The sequence below is a fragment of the Papaver somniferum genome, chromosome 3, assembly GCF_003573695.1.
Source record: "Papaver somniferum cultivar HN1 chromosome 3, ASM357369v1, whole genome shotgun sequence".
In the NCBI taxonomy this organism is placed as follows: Eukaryota; Viridiplantae; Streptophyta; class Magnoliopsida; order Ranunculales; family Papaveraceae; genus Papaver; species Papaver somniferum.
Window position 1 is genome coordinate 27552109 of NC_039360.1, and position 22087 is coordinate 27574195.

Here is a 22087-nt window from a genome sequence, read left to right on the forward strand (position 1 = left end):
GTGATTAACGCAAAATTTATTTCGGAAAAAAACATCCACGGTGAGCTTTAAGCACACTGCTTTTGTTAACTTTTGAGGGCTGTTTGGTAAGTATTGTTAGAATGGACCATTGTGTAGCTCATACCGGATTATATATGTGTTAGGTAACCATTATAATAATTTATTATTTTAATCATAAGCGAAAAAATCCATTATTCTCAGAAACTGAAAAAAGTTGTTTTTAAAAATTATTATAATTGATTATTTTTTTTGATAAAATTGAGTTGGGTGTTTTCTTTTTTCTTTTCTCTAAATTATCAACAAACAACTAAAAAACAACAGGGACTTAGAATTTTTTTTACAAAAATAATTGGTGCACCGTGATGTGCGTGCAACGTGTGAGAGGAGAGTGGGGCCCACTCCTGCCCCACTCCCTATTCTGATGTTGAGAGGGGATCCTGGACTGTTTATTATTATATATATATATATATATAATCGTAAATGAATAATTATAAATTTTATGCCTTAAAGTTCACTAAAACAACCCACTGACCCAGACCACTGGAGAATGTACTGTGAAAATATAGTTAAATCTATCTCTGAAGATGAACTACATATTCATTGGTTCAATCAAACTCTAATTGAAGTAGCTAAACATAAATTCAGTAGTAGAAATTTTTGGTTTTGCAAGTCTGTAAACAGATTAGGTAATAATGCAGCTCGTGAACTGGCCAAAAAAGCTAGACTACAAGCTGCAAATTTTTCATACTTAGACAATTTTCCACAAGATATTCTCTCTCTGGTCAAAAATGATCTCTATAATTTTTAATCTCTATCAATGAATGATTTTCCTTAGTATCAAAAAAAAAAAAAAAAAAACAATGACCCAGACCATCTTCTTTATATATACTCTACTCATTTCCAGCAAAACCTCAACCCCTTCTTCTTTTAAGTTTAACAATGAAGCTCATGAGAAGCATCCGGAGAGCTCAAGTAATCCCTTTATTAGTTCTTATGTTTTACTTTCTTTTCTTCTTATCGTGAATCCAAGATTTTTTTTTTTTTGCCCCTGTAATGTGGATTTTTGTTTCTAATTCTGATGTTTCTTCTCCCGGATAATTAACTTGTACAGATTGGCTTCTTCTTTAAAACCATTTATTCTTTTCATTTGCCTATGACGGATCTTTCTCTGCAATTGTATACTCTGTTTGTCGCTCTAAATTTCATGTTAATGACAAATTTGTGTTTTTTATTTACAGGTACTGTTTGTGTTACTTGGACTAGTAAGTTTATTATTATCAAGAGGAGCTGAGTCATTTGATTATACTGCCATTAATTGTCGAAACCACACAGCGTCATTGAAAGATTTTGGAGGAGTTGGTGATGGAAAGACTTCAAATACAAAGGCTTTCCGATCAGCCATTGCATCTCTTAGCAAGTTCCAAAACGACGGTGGATCTCAGCTCTTTGTTCCCCCAGGAAGATGGCTAACCGGAAGCTTTAACCTCACTAGTCATTTCACACTTTACCTTCACAAAGACGCCGTCATTCTTGCTTCTCAGGTTCGATTTTTCACATATTTACTTTTGCTTATAATAATTAACTTCATAATCTGGGCACCATTTTTTATTCCTACGATAATTTTCAAAAAAACAAGTTACAACCAAAGCATATCCCTCATAATAATACGTGTTCACTGGCATTTGTCTGTTGACTCCATCTATATCGGGTTCGGGCCAAAGCAAATTGGCTCTCATATCTCATAATTTGAGGTCACTGCTGCTTCCTGTTTGTATCCAACTGCATATATACATGATTTTGGATGTAAAGAAACGGGTTATATTAAACTCAGAACACACCAACGGATAAACAGTTAGGTAGGAGGGTTGGGAGGCCTTTAAAGATGAATACCTAACATGTGATGGCCACTCTCTGTAATTACATGAACATGATTCTCTTAAATTCTCTTAAATTCCATCTGACAATTTTCACCATCCATAAAGTGTTTGTGAATCCATGTTTTGGCTATCTTTCTATATGCAAGAGTAGAAACATACATATGCATTCAAAGCCGTGTTAAAGTCTGAATATCCGAGTAAGTGAAACTACATATGGTTTAATTGACAATTTGTTGATGATTTTAGGATCTAAGCGAGTGGCCTATTATAGGCCCCCTGCCGTCCTATGGCAGAGGTAAAGACCTGCCGGGCGGACGATACATCAGCCTCATCTTTGGAACGCAGCTCACAGATGTTATAATAACAGGTACATTATTTTATTTTATTTGAACAATAATAACAGGTTTCTATAATTTTGCACAGTTATATGGAGAAGAATATATTGCTGAAATAGCATGAGTATTTGGGTCCTTGACTATGTACATGTAAAATTGTAGGTGATATGGGAACAATAGATGGACAAGGTGCTTGGTGGTGGCAAAGATACAAAACCGAGCTTAAATCCAACAGGCCATACTTGATTGAAATTATGAGCTCTGACCAAGTTCAGATAACCAATCTTAAGTTAATTGATTCTCCTTCATGGCACATCCATCCTGTTTACAGCAGGTTAGTTTGTTTTTACGTACTACGTACGGTTAATCAGATGACTTTTCTTCGTTTATCCGCATTACTTAACCAAATTCTCACTGTACAAATCTATATGTGCAGTAACATTTTCATAAAAGGAATTACGATTGTCGCCCCTCCAACATCCCCAAACACCGATGGGATAAATCCAGGTCTACAACAATCAACTAGTATTATTTTACCTATAACTCTCTAATTACATAGAAAAGGAATTTTTGATCTTTCTTTGATTGTTATAGACTCGTGCACAAATGTACGCATTGAGGACTGCAACATTGTTTCCGGGGACGACTGCGTCTCAGTAAAAAGTGGATGGGACCAATATGGAATTGCATTTGGGAAACCAACCAAACACGTAATTATAAGAAGGCTCACTTGTTCATCTCCTATTAACGCAGTGTTAACTATAGGAAGTGAGATGTCTGGTGGGATACAAGATGTTCGAGTTGAAGATATTGTAGCTATCAGAACCAAAACAGCAGTTCGAATGAAAACCGCAATAGGGCGCGGTGGATACATCAAAGACATATTCATCAGAAGAATGACAATGACAACCATGAGATTGGCATTTCTAATGACAGGAAACTACAGTACCCACCCTAATAACAATTTCAACAGAACGGCTCTTCCAGTTATAGATGGTATAAGCTTTAGTGATATGGTTGGTGTTAACGTTAGAAGTGCAGGGCAACTGGATGGTATCAAGGGAAACCCATTTACTGGTATATGCATATCCAATGTTACGCTTAGTATGCTACCAACCTCCACGGTTGTTCCGTGGACTTGTAGTGATGTTAATGGATTAACAAGTGGTGTTAGTCCTAAGCCGTGCAGTATGTTAACAGAACAAGTTGCAAAAACATGTCCTTTCCCTACTGATATCCTACCAATCGACAGAATTCAACTTAAGAATTGTTCTATCATGGCCTAGCCATGGCCCATGGTTCTTTTCACTTGTTTCTGTGTATTTTTGTTTTGCATCTCTGTAATAAATAAATGTTGGAAATACTATCAGTTAAACGTTAAAAGGAGTATTATCAGCAGCAACGTTGTCCAAGAAATTTGCAGATTTGATAATACTTTTTGGATCCAAGAAATTCTAATATGATTATAACTTCTCCCTTAATGGAAGAAAGGACGATCATACCCCTTTAAACATTTCTAAAGTCAGTGATACACCTTTAAACATCAGCGCTAGATTATGGATAATTCGACTGCTGGTGGCGATAATATGGTGGGGGGTTGGGTGGAAAAATGGCTCTTGTTGCAGTGAAGGATGCGGAAATGGATGGTGTACCGTAATGTTGTTTTGAAACTTCCGTCCATTTCCATGCCTAAAACTAACATTATTTATTTGCAGTTTCAACCTGTCGAAAATTTAATGATTAATTTTGGGCTTGGCCCATTTGAATGACTCACGGGTGGATTCAGTAGTAAATCACATTTCGTTAGTTAGGGTTTTAAAAGTGAAGAAAGAATTCATTCATTAGTTAGGGTTTTACGGTGTCAAGGTGAAGAGAGAAAATTTAATATCTCTGCAAAGTATTGGGATTAGGCATTCTTAGATTTCATGGAGAACCTCCCAACAGATATCATTAAAGAAAATATAGTTTCTAGATTGCCAATTGAGTCCAGATTACAGATGAAACTAGTATCCAAACCATTGAAGAACATCATCGGCAAAAATAAAACAGGTCTCTTGTTCGCTTATGCCGACGTCAATAATCTGGAACCTGAATCAGGAGCAGAAGTAAATCTCTACTATGGAGATTATGAAACAAACCTGGAGCGGCACTACTCCAACGGAACACTTGAAAAGTTAGACAGTGCAAAATACACATAGAGAGCCAGACTTTGTATCGTTACGATCACATGGTTGGATCATGCAATGGATTGGTTTGTCTTTACTCATTTAATAACCAAGTCATTCCTCCTGATAGTAGTAGTATTATTAATCAAATAAGTATTTGTAATCCAGTAACCACCGGAGAATATTTTGTTCTTCCACGCGAAATGGATACTTTGATACAGTGGATGCATGCTGGATTTGGATACGTTCCTCCCACCACTCAGTATAAGATTGTTAAACAAAGTTTCTCGATCATAAGCGGCAGCGGCTGGCAACGACAGTATTACGTGGAAGTATATACTCTTGGCTCTAAAAGTGGGTAGAGAAAAAAAGAAATCACCCCTTACAGATTCTTATCGTCAGACATCTTTGCTAATGGAGCAATTCATTGGATTGGCAGGAATGATGAAGTAGGCCAGGATCTGTATAATATCATCGCCTATGATCTGGTGGATGAGAAGTGTAAGTACCTTTCATCGCGACCTTTTAATTATTTTAAGGGATTTAAGAGTAGTGATGGTAGACTCGAGTTATTTGGGCGAAACTTGTGTGCAATTCATTATAATAGCAGCCATGGTCAGATGCTAGTATGGACACTTAAAAAGAATACTGTAAAAATATTGCGACCCATAGCAAAACGAGAAGAAGAGTACTACGATCACAGTTGGAGTTGGATTAAAGAGTGTAGGATAACAATGGAAGATCCAAAGAAATACAGGCCATTTGCAATTACAAAAACAATGAAGTTCTATTATGGCATGAATATAAGATATTGTACCGCTATGACAAGAAAACATCAACTTTAACTAGGATTTGGGACGGTGATGGTAAGGGTTTTTCATGCATTGAAGCGATTCCTCACATGAATACACTTGTTTCTATAAAAGATCTAGGAGAAGGTTCTGGTAGTAATGTGACTGCGGATGATGGCGAGAGTTCTGAGCATAAAAGGAGGAAGTGCTAGTTCCATGCAAGATAGAGAAGCAAGTGAGCGTCTTTTATGAATTAGTATAATTGTCATTTACTATAGATCTAGGTGCTTTAGCTTTAGTGTTCGTCTACTTTGTGTCTTTAAAACGTCAGTGAATTTTTAACATCTTTGTTGGAATTATTATTTTCTTCATGCTAATAAGGCACGCCTATAACAGGGATCGTCTCTAACTAATTGTTATAGTTGTGATAAGTGTCAGTATTACACTTTAAACATCAGAGCTAAAATATTCTTCTCTCTTGAAATTTATCGTCATTGAGTAGTTTGTAATCCGTCAGTAAACCTTAAATCTTGGTTGGCTTCACTGCATCCTGGCAAATTTTGGAGTTGTCCATACATACAGCTTGCTGGTGTTGTTTGCTCGAAACAAGTTATATATGTAATTTGATATACTAGCATGCAGTACTGTTATTTTTGTATTACTATTACAGTATGAAATGTTCGTCTTATGTGTTCAAGATTGTTGGGGGGTTGTTTCATATTTCTGCAGTATAGCATGTTTGTTGCATTTAATTATTACCTGAATCTTGGAGTTCTATATTTTCGTTCACCTTCCTACATTGATAAAACATGCATGAGCATAAGAACTGAATGAGGTCCAAGATTAAAAGAAAATCTAAGCCGAGTCAGGAACTAAGTTCTCACTCATTCTTTTTAGGCTACCTGTTGCAATCAATGACCTTATATGTTACGTTCCAGTTTTGTGCCTATGTTCGGTTACTTTATCTTTAATACTTGGGCATTTCATAAATCGTATCTTGGACTCATCTACTTCCGGATTTTTTTTTAACCAAACCTATATAGCAATTTTGTAGTCAATGTCTGCACCAACTTTATTTTCAGTTATCGTAACTGGCCTTGATCAGTTTTCAGCATCCCCAAAAGGGTACACACAAGAACAGTGCTGAAATTCCAGTTTTCCAAACCAGCTGCTGATGCACTCCAGAGAGTTCCATTGTTTGTTGGATCCATAGGGTTTTCTGAAAATCACTTACTGGGTTCTTCCACCATGAAGGTTGTCTTTGTCAATGATGTAGACTAACAAACCAAAGAAAATGCAATATGAATAATGGATGATGTCATTGCATATTTGGCGATGGATGAATTGCTTTCTTCGCATTTTGGTTGTAAACGTTTTTTTAGCGTAGCAATTGTTTAAGACGTGCTTTGCAGATTTGGCAATAAAGAAGTGATTGTCCTTGCAGACATGCAGTTCCCGGTAGGTCGAATCCCCCATCACTTTGAAGACATGAATTGCTGCAGATGGAAGAGTAGGAGCTACCACAGCTGATAATTAATTCTGCAGCACTTTTGGAATGCCTGAAACAGATGTACAAGTCGAAAGCTTATAGGCTTGGCCCATTTAAATAACACCCGAGCGCCTATTTATGGAAATTTCATTTTTTTTTCTTTTTTTGACGTAGAATTCATGCAAAAAAAAAAAAAAAAGAGAGAGAATGGAATCACTTTAGGATTCTCTTTATAAGAACCTATATATAAGGTACGAACGTGATTTATTGCAAACACTTGTATTTTATATTCTCGGTTGGCTTTTGAATCAAAGTCGTCTTCAATGGAGAATCTTCCCATAGATATCATAGAAAACATACTCCAGCGCTTACCTGGTGAACCCGCCTTACAGAGCAAACGAGTATGCAAAACATGGAGAAACATCATCGGTAAGAATAAACTTGTTATCTTGTTTGCGTATGCAGATGTTAATAATCTGTCAACTGAATCAGGAGCAGAAGTACAGCTCTACTATGGAGATGAGTTTGTATCTGATGACAAGCGATTTTACATGTACGAAACAAATACAAAGTTAGACCGCGTAAAATACAATTTGCGAGCCGAAGATTGGTTTGAGTATAATCACATGGTTGGTTCATGCAACGGCTTGGTTTGTCTTCAATCATATAACCAGGCCACGAAGTCTAGCTGTGTTGGTATTTCCAATCCATTAACAGGAGAATTCCTAATTCTTCCAGATTCTGTCGGATGGTTCGAACATGGATTTGGATACCTTCCTTCTACTAACGAGTATAAGGTTGTCAGATGCAGTTACACTGAGTTAAACAATGTGTGGAAGGGACATATGGAGGTATATACTCTTGGCTCTCAAAGTGGGTGGAGAGAAAAGGAAACTATCCCTTACAAATTCTATTCGTCAGGCCTCTTTGCAAATGGAGCAATTCATTGGATTGGCAAGACAAACGGAGGAGCAAGAATTGTCGCCTATGATTTGGCGGATGAGAAGTTCAAGGACATCCCATCACTACCTTTCGATTTTTTAAAGGGATATGATGCTCTCACTGGTAGACTCCAGTTGGGGTTGGAGTACAGAGTTTAATATACCAAACAGAGGCCGTGAGATGTACAAGTGCAGACTATTTGCAGCACTTACAAACAGCGATCAAGTTCTATTGTGGCATGAACCTAAAAAACTATATTGCTACGACAATAATACATCAACTTTGACTGAGCTTCGGGATGCCGGCGGTAAGGATTTTTCATGCCTTCAAACGATTATTCATATGAATACCCTTGTTTCTTTAAAAGATTTAGGAGAATGTTCTGGTAATAGTTTGACTTTGGATAGTGATGAGAGTTTGGAGAGTAAGATATCAATACGGCGGCGCAAAAGGAGGAAGTGTTAGCACCATGCATGCAGGGTAGAATCCCATAGAGCGCCTTTGCTAATCATAGAACGTATGGAGTAGTAAAAATCGTCATTTACTACCATTGCCAATATGGTTGTGTATTTTTCCTTTAATTTTTTAGCTTAAAAGTTAGCTCGATAATCCAGAAACAAAAAAAGATTTCCATTAGTAATATTAGATGAATATTTCCCTCTTAATTAATTAGTCTGCTTGTTTTGTGTTCATGAAACGCTAGTGAATTTTTAGTACCTTCGTTGAAAGAGCGGGAGCAAAGCCAACCCAACCCAGGTGGCGTGCCTTTCATATTAAAGAGAAAAGACATGGACAGGCAACAAAACGATGAAATCCCTGTCCAAAGGCAACCACTTCCAACAAATCATTTCAAGATTAGACAAATGAAGAAAGCTCGAGGAGTAACCAGTTCACAAACTGGATTCGCATCCAGTAGTAATGGAAGTTCGGTCTTAGGAGAGCTGTCAGGCAGTTTCTAATGATTTGATGTACTCTATATTGCATTATTTTGATGTTTTCTTACTGCAATTTGTCTTTTTTAATTCAATTTTGCTTAATGCTCGATGCTTTTCAGATTCTTGTTGCTCTAATATAGTCTATCTTTCTCGATCAAACAAAAAAGAAAAGAAAAAAAAGATAGAAAATTACTAATTAACAGCACGATAATCTACTAACACTACTTCCTCCTTTTACTACGTCGCAGTATAGGTATGTTACTCCCTAAACTCTCACCATTTTCGGGAGTCACATTATTACCAGAACGTTCTCCAAGATCTTTTAAAGAAACAAGGGTATTCATGTGAAGAATTGCTTGAAGGCATGAAAGGCCCTTACCATCGTCATTCCGAAGCTTAGTGAAAGTTGATCTATTAGAACAAGTCTTATGATGTTATCCAAACTATTCCAAGTGTGGAAAAACCATGGAATGTCAAGTCTAGGGACTTCCAAGTTGGGGTCTTCCACAGAAAATCCAAGCAAGGTTCCACGGTTTCGTGGAATCCATCTGAACCCCAATAAGAATAGCGTTAAACGCAATTAAGAATGGAGCTAAAAAAAAACGCAATTAAGAATTGCGTTTTTTTTATCCGTAGATTTAAAATGAGTCGTTGAAATCTAACGGCTGAAAAAAAAGCTTCATTCTTAATTGCGTTTTTTTAGCTCCATTCTTAATTGCGTTTTTTTAGCTCCATTGAAAATAACGTTTATACTATTCCACCATTACACTTGCGGTTCCATCCACAGTTCCAAGTGATGAGGTGGCGTGGAAGATGGAAGATGGATGGATTCCACCATAAGACTTGCTCTTAATGTCATAGCAATATAGTTCCTTCTGTCCATACCATAACAGAACTTCTTTGCTCTTGGTGATTTCAAATGGAACGCACTCGTATTTCCCCGCGGCTTCAATTGCTATACTAAACTCCTTCCTCCAACTCCAATTTTGGTCATAGTACCGTGTTACTCTGGCCCTGGGTCGCAGTTTTCTTATATTCTCAATCCTTCGTTTAAGTGCCCATATTAGTATTTCATCACGGCCAGCATCATACTGAATTACACACAAATTTCCCCTAATGAACTCGAGTCTATTTTAAAGTCTGCCGTGTAGATGAAAAGGTACTGGTGTCACGTCTTTGAACTTCTCATCTGCCAGATCAAAGGCGACAATCTTATGCACCTCTTTTGCTCCTCGAGTTCTCATAACAATCCAATGAATGGCTCCATTAGCAAAGAGGCCTGACCAATAGATTTGATATGGGATTTTTTCTTTTCCTCTCCACCCATTTCGAGAGCCAAGAGTATATACCTCCACAAGTCCCTGCGACACATTATTTAAGTAACTGCATCTGACAACCTTATATTCATTGGTGGCAGGAACGTATCCAAATCCAAATACTTGCCACTCATATGGTTCACTTGGGTCTGGAAGAAAAACGAATTCTCCTGTCACTGGATTGCAAACTCTACCACAATTAAGTTCTTTTGTGACTTGGTTATATGAGCGAAGGCAAACCAAACCGTTGCATGAACCAACCATGTGATGATAGAATAGCCAACGATCGGCTTGCCAACTGTATTTTACACGGTCTAACTTTGTAAGTGTTTCGTTGGGGTGGTCTTGTTTGTGATCTTTTTCAAAGACAAACTCATCTCCGCAATGGAGTTGTACTTCTGCTCCTGATTCAGCAGATAGATTATTAACGTTTGCATACGCGAACAGAAGAACGGTGACATTGTCACCAATGATGTTTCTCAGTTTTGCATACTCGTTTGTGTTGGAAAATGATTAATAAAAAATAATTTTTTAAAATTTTAATAAAAATTATAATTTGTTGTTTTCTTTTGTGAATGAAACTTATTAGTCCCACATTGTGGAGTTTCCAATTTTTAGTAGTTTTAAGAAACTATATAAACCTTTTAGTCCCACATCGGAGAGTTTTTCTTCTTAAGTTGTATTTGTCAATTATATAAACAAATTCACTATTTTTGTAAAATCTATGGGAAAGGGGTTGCTCTATATTTAGAGGGACCCCTAAGGGAAAAAGCATTTTATATTGTTTTCTCAAGTGTTCGAGATTTTCCTTTATGGTTTTTTCGGAGTTGCCAAGCTCAAGTTGAGCATCTACTACATATGCTAGTAGTAGGTGTAGTAGGGTGTTTTATCCTGGAGATATCCGTCCTGTGAGGGCTATAGCATCACTCTTGAGTGTAGCCGGGCGCTAATGTCTTAAGGGCAACGTGTTGAACACGTGACTCACTCTGTTTTTCCAAAGTTTTGCCTTGTTGCTGTTGCGGAGATATGGGAGCTCGTCCGTTTCATCAAATCGATTACTTTCATTATAAAGGAGCTAAGTATCAATAACTTTTGCTTATTTGATTTTTCCTTGTTTTTGATTATTGCACCCAACAATCTTAAGACATTAGAATTTGTAATAATCGAAAATGGTTGGTTGGTTTGTGAATCATGGATGTTAATTGTGGAGTGAAAAACAAAAACGAATTTTTGGTCAGCTGTAGAGTTTCGAGTTTATCTCTTAACCTAGAAGGTATTTCGATGAGCCCTTTTGACAACGTAGTAAACATCCTGATAGTTACCCACGTAAAATTTCAGAATTTTTGGAGTTGTAAAAGTATTTTTTTTGATATTTTACAAAACAGAGAAACGTTCAGAATTTTGTTGTTAACTAAAGTTGTTTTTATAAGGTGATTGGGAAATTACCGTGTCCGTGGTCAGAGTATAAACGAAGTTTGTGACATGAAATTGAAAAGAAACATGGCTACCAGGTGCATGTGGATGAACACAAGTCTTCCAAAGCTGACAAAGGCAAGAACATCAAACACAACTCTAAGCGTAGTCTTCATAAGAAAGGTATGTTTCGTAAAACTGAATCCGACATTACTTTAATTAAGGGTGATTATTATGTTTGTAAAATTCCTGGTCATACGACAGTAAAGTGTAGACAATATAAAACCTTAATAAGTAGAAAGTTAATGCTAATTTAGTTGAAACAAATTAGAACGAGTTCATTGACATGATGTCGGAAGTTATTTTAATAACCAATATGAGAGACTGGTGGGTGGACTTTGGAGCCACTAAGTATGTTTGTTGAAACAGAGACCTGTTCACCTCTTATCAGAGGATAAGGGATGTCGAGAAACTCTATATGAGTAACTCATCTGCGGCAGAGGTTGCATAAAAGGGAAAGGTCGAGCATAAGCTCATATCTGCAATATTCTCACACTGAATGAGGTTTTCATGTTCCGAGCATATGAAATAATCTTGTATCTTGTTCTCTTGAAGATGGTAAAAGATTGAAAATCTTAATTAAATGTGGAAAACTTGTTATAACTAAGGGAATTGATTTTTTAGGAAACAGTTAGAGGACTTAGGGTCTATATATAAGTTTAAAGGAAAATATGATGAAGTGAACATAATTGATTCTTATGTTTTCTTTTGTGTGTCTTTGAATGTTTTGCATGGTAGACTTGGAACCGTAAAATTATAAGTCAATGCATAAACTGCCTAGCATAGTCTACGTACCCAAATTTAGTTTGGATCTTGAACACAAAAGTGAAATGAATATGCTATAAATTCTTTTAACACAAATGTTCAGAGTAATTCTAAGCCCTTAGAATTAATTCATTTAGGACTAGTTGACATGAGTTCAACCCAAAACCACTATGGTAAAAGATGGTTTATAACTTTTATGGATGATTGTACGAGGTACTATCTTGTATACTTTCTTAGGGATAAGGATGATGTCTTAGAAGCCTTAAGATGTATAAACTTGAAGTTCAAAACCAATTAGAATCCTTGAACATAACAATTGTATCCTTAAGAAGATGATAATTTCCATGTTGATTAGTTCAGGATTACCTGCGGGCTTGTGGGGGGAGGCAGTCCTCTTAACTAGTATATCCTGAATATAGTACCCTTAAGGATCAGATGAAACTCCATATGATTTGTGGAAAGGTAGATGACCTTCTTATGAATGCGTCAAAGTGTGAGGGTGTTTGACTAAGATTGTCATTCCTCTTCCTAAAAGAACTAGATAGAAACCAGAAATGTTGATTGTGTCTTCATATAGGGTATGCTGAGTATACTTCTACATATAGATTTTTGGTTGTGTGTTCTGATTTTTCATACTTTGGTGTGATTTTTCTGACTTTGTTGTGAATAATATTACATAATCCAGGGGTGCTAAGTTCTTTGAACATGTTTATTCTTAAACATGTACCTCATTAGAGATGTGTTGTTGATTCCCTAGATTTATATTCAAATAGTCAGAACTTATCTTAAAGGAAGATGAAGTTAAGGTTGAGCCTAAGAAAATTAAAACAATTAGACTTGAGACTTCTTATGAAGTCGACTTCATAACATGCCTAGCTTAGTCTAAGCCCTGGACTTGTAAAGAAGCATTGATATCTACTGAAACCCCATGATGGCAAGAAGCTTCATTTAGTGAAATGGACTCAGTCCGTCGGAACCTAACTTGGGAGGTTTCTAGTTTACCTCCAGAGAGTAAGACCATGAGATGTAAATGAGTCTTTAAGAGGAAACATTAGGTATATGGAACTGTGGAAAAATATTAGGCTAAGTTGGTAGCTAAAGGCTATTAACTAAAAGAAGATGTATATTTCCTTGATTCTTATTCACATGTGACGAGATTTACTTCCGTTGAGATGTTAATTGTTATTGATGTCATAAACAAATTAGAGATACATCAGATGGATGTTAAGACAGCTTTTCTAAAATTGTGAATTAGATAAAGAAATTTACATAGACCAACCTGCGGACTTTGTAGTGAAAGGTTATGATGACAAAGTTTGTAAGTTGAACAAAATTTTGTATGGTTTATAAAATAAGCACGTTAACAGAGACATTGAAAATTTGATCATGTGATAATGTGTAGTGGATTTAAGTTAATGAATCTGATAAGTATATTTACAAGTAACTTGTTAAGGATGCCTGTGTGATTGTATGTTGCATGTTGATGATATGCTTTTACTTGATACAAACATAGATGTGATTAATTCCACTAAAAACATGCGCTGAATGAGAACGTTGACTTGAAGGACTTAGGCCCTGTTGATATAATCTTAGGGATGAGGATTAGAAAATAATCTAACATATGTAGTCTTAGTCATTCTCATTATGTTGAATTTGTGCTTAAGAGATACAATCAGTGTGATTGCAAGCCTGCTTGACTCCGTATGATTATTCTTGTAGACTCAAGAAAAAAAGGGTAACGGAGTATCTTAACTTGAATACTCAAGAGTTATAAGATGTCTGATGAATTTAATGAACTGTAAGAGTCCAGACATTGCATATATTGTGAGTAAGTTAAGTAGATATAATTATAGTCCAGAGCAATAGCATTCAGATGCACTGAATAGAGTATTATGGTACCTAAAATACTCTATTACCTTTTATTTGATTTAGAAAGGTATCTTGCTGTCCTTGAGGGACTTTGTGATGTAAACTGGATAGTTGACTCAGAGGAGTCTAAGTCTACCAGTGGATATGTTTCACTCTAGCATGAGGGTTTGTTTTTGGAAGATTTACAAACAAACATATATTGCTCAATTCATTATGGAATCTGAGAGTATTGAGTTAGATAAAGCGCGAGAGGGGGGCGAGTGCCTAAGATGCTTTTTAGAAGACATTCCTCTCTGGCATAGGCCTGTGCCAGCTCTATCTATACATTGTGTTAGCCAAGCTATAATAGCTAAAGATGAAAATAACTAATCTCAATCGGCGTTATTTTCATTGATTGGATAAAGTCCAAGGAGAATATCGCGAAACCTTTGACGAAAGGTTTATCCCAAGAGACAGTTAGAAATGCATCGAGGGGAAGGGGCTTAAGCTCATAAATTAAACTTGCCATGAAGGATACTCAACCTTGCTGACTGGAGATCCCAAAATCAAGGTTTCGAATGAGACAACTAATTTGTGGTGGGTAAAGGTAAACACTATCAGAGAATTTTATTCTCCGTCCCTTCCCTGTGGTGTAGACGTGATAGTGTGACTGCATGTGAAGGATGACTTTTAAGAAGTCTTAATGGGTTATATAGTTTCAATTTAAGATTGAAGTGGGGTGTAGCAATAACACTCTTTATGGAAACTCACCTATCTGAATGAGGAAGTGGGCCGCTTCCTATGAGAATATGAGCTTTGATTCTCTAGAGCATTTTGAGAAACAGGATATGTCTAGGGCCAAATTGGACAAAACGGCACGAGCTTGGTAGCAACCTTGGAGATATCACACGTGGTTGTTATCGCGAATTACGATCAGTCTGTTTGGATCGTGAGATTGGGATGTTGATTTACCAAGATCTATCTATGTTTTCATGTTTTATTGAGTTTTCACTCATGTGGGGGATTGTTGGAAAACGATTAATAAAAAATAATTTTTTAAAATTTTAATAAAAATTATAATATATTGTTTTCTTTTGTGAATGAAACTTATTAGTCCCACATTGTGGAGTTTCCAATTTTTAGTAGTTTTAAGAAACTATATAAACCTTTTAATCCCACATCGGAGAGTTTTTTTTCTTAAGTTGTATTTGTCAATCACATAAACAAATTCACTACTTTTGTAAAATCTATGGGAAAGGGGTTGCTCTATATTTAGAGGGACCCCTAAGGGGAAAAAGCATTTTATATTGTTTTCTCAAGTGTTCGAGATTTTCCTTTATGGTTTTTTCGGAGTTGCCAAGCTCAAGTTGAGCATCTACTACATATGCTAGTAGTAGGTGTAGTAGGGTGTTTTATCCTGGGGATATCCGTCCTGTGAAGGCTATAGCATCACTCTTGAGTGTAGCCGGGCGCTAATGTCTTAAGGGCAACGTGTTGAACACGTGACTCACTCTGTTTTTCCAAAGTTTTGCCTTGTTACGGTTGCGGAGATATGGGGAGGTCGTCCGTTTCATCAAATCGATCACTTCCATTATAATGGAGCTAAGTATCAATAACTTTTGCTTATTTTATTTTTCCTTGTTTTTGATTATTGCACCCAACAATTTGCTTAGTAAGGAAGATTCAGGAGACAAGCGATGAAGTATATTTTCTATGATATCTATGGGAAGGTTCTCCATGAATACGATTCTGTCTTTAAAAGCAAACCGATACTCTTCCTTTATAGACAAAAGAGGAGGATACGAATTCAAATAGGATTCGGTTTGTAGATTTTGTTTCAGTGTTTACCTCCAATAATAAACCTTTGTAAGTACAAATCATTTTCTAATCATTTCTATTGGAAGTAATACTGAAAGTTTGAAACCGAAAATTTACGGGCTTGGCCGGTAGGTCCATTTGAACAACTGCCGACCGCCGACTTATGTTTTCGTTAAGTGAAAAATACTAGAATCACCCAACTAAATGGGTTCTATATTTTCAAGCCCCACCAAATGGATTCATTACTATAAACTTCATAATTAAACTTTTTGATATTTCTAGGCCCAGAACTTTAGATTTCAGGGCTTGGTAATAAAGTTTAGGGTTTGGAAGAAATTAGTAATACCAAAAATACCCTTGACTATATATACCTAATAAAATAGGCTATGCGTTTCATTTCCAGATTCATTTCCTGTTTCACTTTCTCTCTCTCGGCAAAAGATCTCTCGGCAAAATTGTATCTGCATCTTCCTTTCACTAGATTTTCTCTTCATGATATTAAATCTTCCGAATTCGAATTGTTTCTTCACAAAATCGTTGCATTGAAGAACAACAAACAAGTGCGTTGATTTTTGATTCGCTGTATTGAAGACGAGAGGAAGAACAACACATATTTCCCAGAAAATCGTTGAATTGATTCAGTTGTTTTCAGATCTGACGAGAGGAAGACGCTGCATTGAAGAACAACAAATAGGTTTGTATCAATTTTTATTTTCTGTTTGTATAAAATAGGTTTGATTCACTAGTTTTTTCTGATCTATTTTTTAATTTCGATTTTCTACTGATTATCGTTTTTTTTGCTTGGATTTTGCTGAGTCTGAGAAGAGGAAGAAAACAGGTTGGAATAGAGAAATCAACATAGTGTGTTTTCGATCTAGTCTTGAATTCCATTGATTTCGATTTTTATGATTTGGATCTTTCTTATTTTGTTTTTATATTTTTTGATTTGGTTGATACTGAGAACAAGAAGAGAAATAATATTGTTTCAGAAGAAGGAAAACAACAAATCTTGGTACGAATTTTATTTGGCTTGATTTCAAAACTTTTTTCATTTTTTTTTCGATTATTTGTTGTTCTTGCATGTCCGATCCGAGAATTTTTTGTGAATTTGTTGTTTATATTTTGTTGATACGAGAGGAGGATGAAGAAACAATTTTGTTTCAGAAGGACAACTTCAAATTGATGTAGACATGCTGTTTTTTGTTACAGTATGTGTAACTTGAGGTTACACATATGTATCTTGTTGTTTTTTAGCATGAAATTTGTTTTTCTGTTGTTTTTTGTGAATTTGTTGTGAGTTTTTATTTGATACTGAGAGAGGATGAAGAAACAATGTTGTTTCAGAAGAACAACTTCTTATGATGATGTAGACATGCTGTTTTTTTATACAGTATGTGTAACATAAGGTTACACTGTATCTCATTTGTATTTAGCATTTTGCATATATGTCTTTTTTTTTTTTGTTTTTGTGAATTTCTTGTGTTTTTGTTTGATACTGGAAGAGGATGAAGAAACAATGTTGTTGCAGAAGAACAACTTCAAATTGATGATGTAGACATGCTGTTTTTGTTATACAGTATGTGGAACATATGTATCATGTTGTATTTTTAGCATTGAATTGTATTTTTCTGTTGTTTTTGTTTTTTGTGAATTGTTGTGAATTTTTGTTTGACCAAATGAAGTTTCAGAAAAATAAGGTTCTTAATGACTCTATACATTTTTTACGTGTATGTATGGATTGCAGGGAGTGGTGGAGTTGATATTGATACCACAAAAGTGGTTAAGCAGATGAGGATGGTGTTGTCGAGTGAGCTTCAGGTAAACATGACTCATAAAATTTGATTGTGATTTTCACATTTCTAGGTATCCATATATGTTGGCATATGGATGTCTAACTGCTAGTTATCTGAAACCTGTAACTAGCAGGATGTGTAACTGCTAGTTACACATCCTGGGATATAAAGTTTATGTTCTATATTTGCAGGTTCTTATGAAAAGGTATATCATGAATATTGGAATGACTAGATAACATTGGTTGTAAGTTGTTTTATGGCCATCTTGTTCTTAGTAAAGGGCCATCATTCAGTTTGGATGATGATCTAGCAGTAACTAGCAGGATGTGTAACTAGCAGTTACACATCCTGGGATATAAAGTTTATGTTCTATATATGAAGGTTCTTATGAAAAGGGATATCATAAGAAACTAAGTGGATGCGTAACTTCTAATTACACAAGCTATATAGATAAGATAATTGTTGCTTACCTTCTAGGTACACAAACTAAGTGGATGCATAAATTCTAGTTACACAAGCTAAATAGATGTGTAATTTCTAGTTACACATCCTAGGATATAAAGTTTATGTTCTATATTTGCAGGTTCTTATGAAAAGGTATATCAATCATATTGGAATTACTAGATAACATTGGTTGGAAGTTTCTTTATGGCCAGCTTGTTCTCAGTAAAGGGCCATCATTCAGTTTGGAGATGATCTAACAGTAACTAGCAGGATGTGTAACTAGCAGTTACACATCCTGGGATATAAAGTTTATGTTCTATATATTGAAGGTTCTTATGAAAAGGGATATCATAAGAAACTAAGTGGATGTGTAACTTCTAGTTACACAAGCTACATAGATAGGATAATTGTTGCTTACCTTCTAGGTACACAAACTAAGTGGATGTGTAACTTCTAGTTACCCAAGCTAAATAGATGTGTAATTTCTAGTTACACATGCTAATTAGATGTGGGATTTCGAGCTACACATGCTAATTAGATGTGTAACTTTTACTTACACATACTGATTTTGGGTACAGATACTAATATGAATGTGTAACTCCTAATTACACATGTTATATGCATGTGTAACTGCTAGCTACACTAGTCAGATGTTTTGTGAAACGGAATATACATTGTTGTATTTATACGGAAGTTGTATTTATACGTACCTGAGAAGTGTTCTAGCTTCTTGATTACTTACGACTAGCTACTTCTTTTTCTTGAAAGGTAGTATATGGATATAGGTCTGGAATGGTTTCACTTAACTCATACATCTGTTTAACTGCACATCACACAAGCCATATGCATGACAATTTGCACGTTTAACTAGCATTGGCAGACTATGGATGTGTAACTAGTAGTTACACATGCTAATTAAATATGTAACTTCTAGGTACACAAGCCACATAAATGTGTATCTACTAGTTACACATGCAAATTAGATGTGTAACTTATAGTTACACATGCTAATTTGATGGGATATGCATATGTAACTTATAGTTACACATGCTAATTTGATGGGATATGCATATGTAACTTTTACTTACACATACTGATTTTGGGTACACATATCAATATGTATGTGTAACTCCTAGTTACACTAGTCATATGCATGTGTAACTGCTAGCTACACTAGCCAGGTGAATGTGTATCTCCTAGTTACACATGTTATATGCATGTGTAACTCTCAGTTACACAATTCAGATGCATGTGTAACCGCTAGCTACACTAGTCAGATGCTTGTGAAACTGAAATATACATTGTTTTATGTACTGTTCATTTTAATCGTATAAATACTGATTGCTTGTTGTTATATTTCAGGTTTTAGATAACTTCATAAAAGCTAATTGCTTAAACGTGGTAATGGTCTCGCTGGAACTGGAGTTGACGCTGAATGCACAAGTCAGATGCATGTGTAACTCTCAGTTACACTAGATAGACACATATGTAACTCTCAATTACACTAAACAGATGCGTGTGTAACTTCTAGTTACACATGCTAAGAAATTATTGTAAATGAATATTAAAGTAATAACTTTTTTTTTTGTGTTTTTTTTTTGATGTCTATTTATTTGCATATATATACAAGTGTAACTTTGCATTACACATATCATAAGGATGTGTAACTTCTGGTTACACATGCCATATGCATGTGTAACTTCTGTTTACACCTTCACACTGTATTTTAATAATTTCGGGCTTAGATTTAATAATTTTGGGCCTAGATTTAAATTTTATTTAATTATGGGCTTGACAATATGCATAAGGGTATCAAGGTCTTTTAAAAACTCGGGGCCTAGATTTAAACTTTTTTTAATTAAGGGCCTCATATTATGGGTTATCCATGGGTTGGGCCTGAGCCTAATTTCCCCTTTCGTTAAAAGAGTACAATTACTTTTCCCTTCCATTTGCGGAATGGCATTGAGAATGGAATTCTTTAAAAGCTTACAAGAAATTGGTTTCTTAGAGCAAGTCTTATGGTGGATTCCAAACTATTCCAAGTGTGGAAAAATCATGGAATGTCAAGTCTAGTGACTTCCAAGTTGGGGTCTTCCACAGAAAATCCAAGTAAGGTTTCACGGTTTCGTGGAATCCATCTGAACGCCAATAAGAATAGCGCTAATCCACCATTACACTTGCGTTTCCATCCACAGTTCCAAGTACTGAGGTGGCGTGGAAGATGGAAAATGGATGGATTCCACCGTAAGACTTGCTCTTAGTTGTATATAGAAGAATAAGAAATTTAAAAAAAAAAAAAAACAAGACCTGTCTGCAAGGTGCTGTGGTGATTCACTGCAAACACTTTTATTTTATAATTTGTTTTCTTTTGAAGGAAGAACCATCTTCATGCATGGTGAACCTTCCCATACATATCATACAAAACATACTTGATCGCTTACCTATTGAATCCATCTTACAGGACAAAGTAGTATGCAAAACATTGGTAAGAATAAAACCGGTATGTTGTTCGCGTATAATGATAACTCTGAAAAAGAAGTACAACTATACTATGGAGATCACTATGAATCAAATATTGAGCAATACTACTCTAACAGAACACTTACAAAGTTAGACCATGCAAAATATAGTTGGCGAGTCAGACCTCATCATTATTATCATAGCATGGTTGGTTCGTGCAACGGTTTGGTTTGTTTGGAATGGGCACCACGGGCCACGAATTCTTCTTGTGGTGGTATTTGCAATCCGGTAACAGGAAAATTCCTTTTTCTTCCGGGCATAAAAAAAACCACCAGAAATTGGACGGCTAGCAATTGGATTTGGGTATCTTAAGTCCACCAATGAGTATAAGGTTGTCTGCAGTTACAGATATTTAAACCGTGTGGTGTGGGAGGGATATTTGGAGGTATATACTCTTGGCTCTCAAAGTGGCTGGCAAAGAAAAAAAAACACCCCATACTATTTTCATAAATCAGGCATCTTTGCTAATGGAGCGGTTCATTGGATTGGCGAGACAGCCGGAAACAATGGGTGTATAAGATAGTCGTCTATGATTTGGCGGATGAGAAGCTTAAGTACGTCTCGTCACTACCTTTTAGTTATTCTAGGTAATATGATTGTTAGAAGTGTGTGGGCTTCCAACTCAATGGAGTGGTTTCACACCTTATATATTAAGATCTAGGCTAAGGAGTTAGCAATGTGGGACTATCTTATAATTTCTCCAAGCACATGCCAACTGCAATTACAAAGAGCAATAAAGTACTGTTATGGCGTGAAGATAAGAAACTATACTGCTATGACGATAATACATCTATTTTAACTAAGCTTTGGGATGGCGATGGTAATGGTTTATCCTGCCTTCAGGCAATTCCTCACATGAATACTCTGGTTTCTTTAAAAGATCTTGGAGAATATTGTGGTAATAGTGCAACTACGGATGATAGTGAGAGTTTGGAGTACGATACCAATAAGCGTAAAAGGAGAAAGTGCTAGTACCTGCAGGGTAGAAAAGCAATTGAACGCCTTTTATTACCCGGTTAAATTGGGGCCTATACCACTTAATTAGGGCCAATAGTTAGATGACAAAAAAAGGTCATTAGAAATCACCTTCACACCACCCCCTTATCAAAATAATTGCTTAAATATCTATTTTACCCCTAATGAATTATCATTAATTAATCGTATTAGGGGTTAATTATGTTTTGTATGTAAGATTAACTAATGTTAGAGAGTTCTTCAAAACATCAAACATTTTGATTTTTTTTTTTGGAAACAGTACTCAGAATCGGTTTACGTTCATGCACTTGTAAACCGATTACGGGTTGGTATTACCAAAATTAACATAGGACATTTATAATCGGTTAACGTTGACATATATAATCCGATTTTAATAATCAGGTTTTACATATTACATATATAAACTGATTGTTTCCTTTCATACGATTTTTTTTTTCATTCATTCCATTATTATTGTAGGATGCATTTAGCACATGCATCAAGCCTTTAAACCCCTAGGCGACCCTAGTGGACGAGTTATAGTCTCGTGAGGGTTTACATAGAGGTCTATCCACAAACCCTATAAAAAAAACTTCTGAAG

The 22087-nt window shown here is 35.7% G+C and overlaps 2 protein-coding genes across 2 annotated transcripts; both read left to right on the forward strand.

Moving 5' to 3' along the window:
- The first annotated feature begins 906 nt into the window (after positions 1–906).
- On the forward strand, positions 907–3593 carry LOC113361069 (probable polygalacturonase). Its single transcript, XM_026604442.1, has 6 exons — positions 907–972; positions 1239–1541; positions 2124–2244; positions 2375–2546; positions 2649–2719; positions 2807–3593. The coding sequence occupies exons 1-6, from the start codon at positions 940–942 to the stop codon at positions 3496–3498; spliced, it is 1392 nt and encodes a 463-aa protein (XP_026460227.1). The 5' UTR covers positions 907–939; the 3' UTR covers positions 3499–3593.
- Positions 3594–4137: 544 nt separating this feature from the next.
- Positions 4138–7757, forward strand: LOC113359201 (F-box/kelch-repeat protein At3g06240-like). Its single transcript, XM_026602874.1, has 3 exons — positions 4138–4385; positions 4817–4878; positions 7123–7757. Exons 1-3 carry the CDS (start codon positions 4138–4140, stop codon positions 7755–7757), a joined length of 945 nt encoding a protein of 314 aa, XP_026458659.1.
- Positions 7758–22087: the final 14330 nt, after the last annotated feature.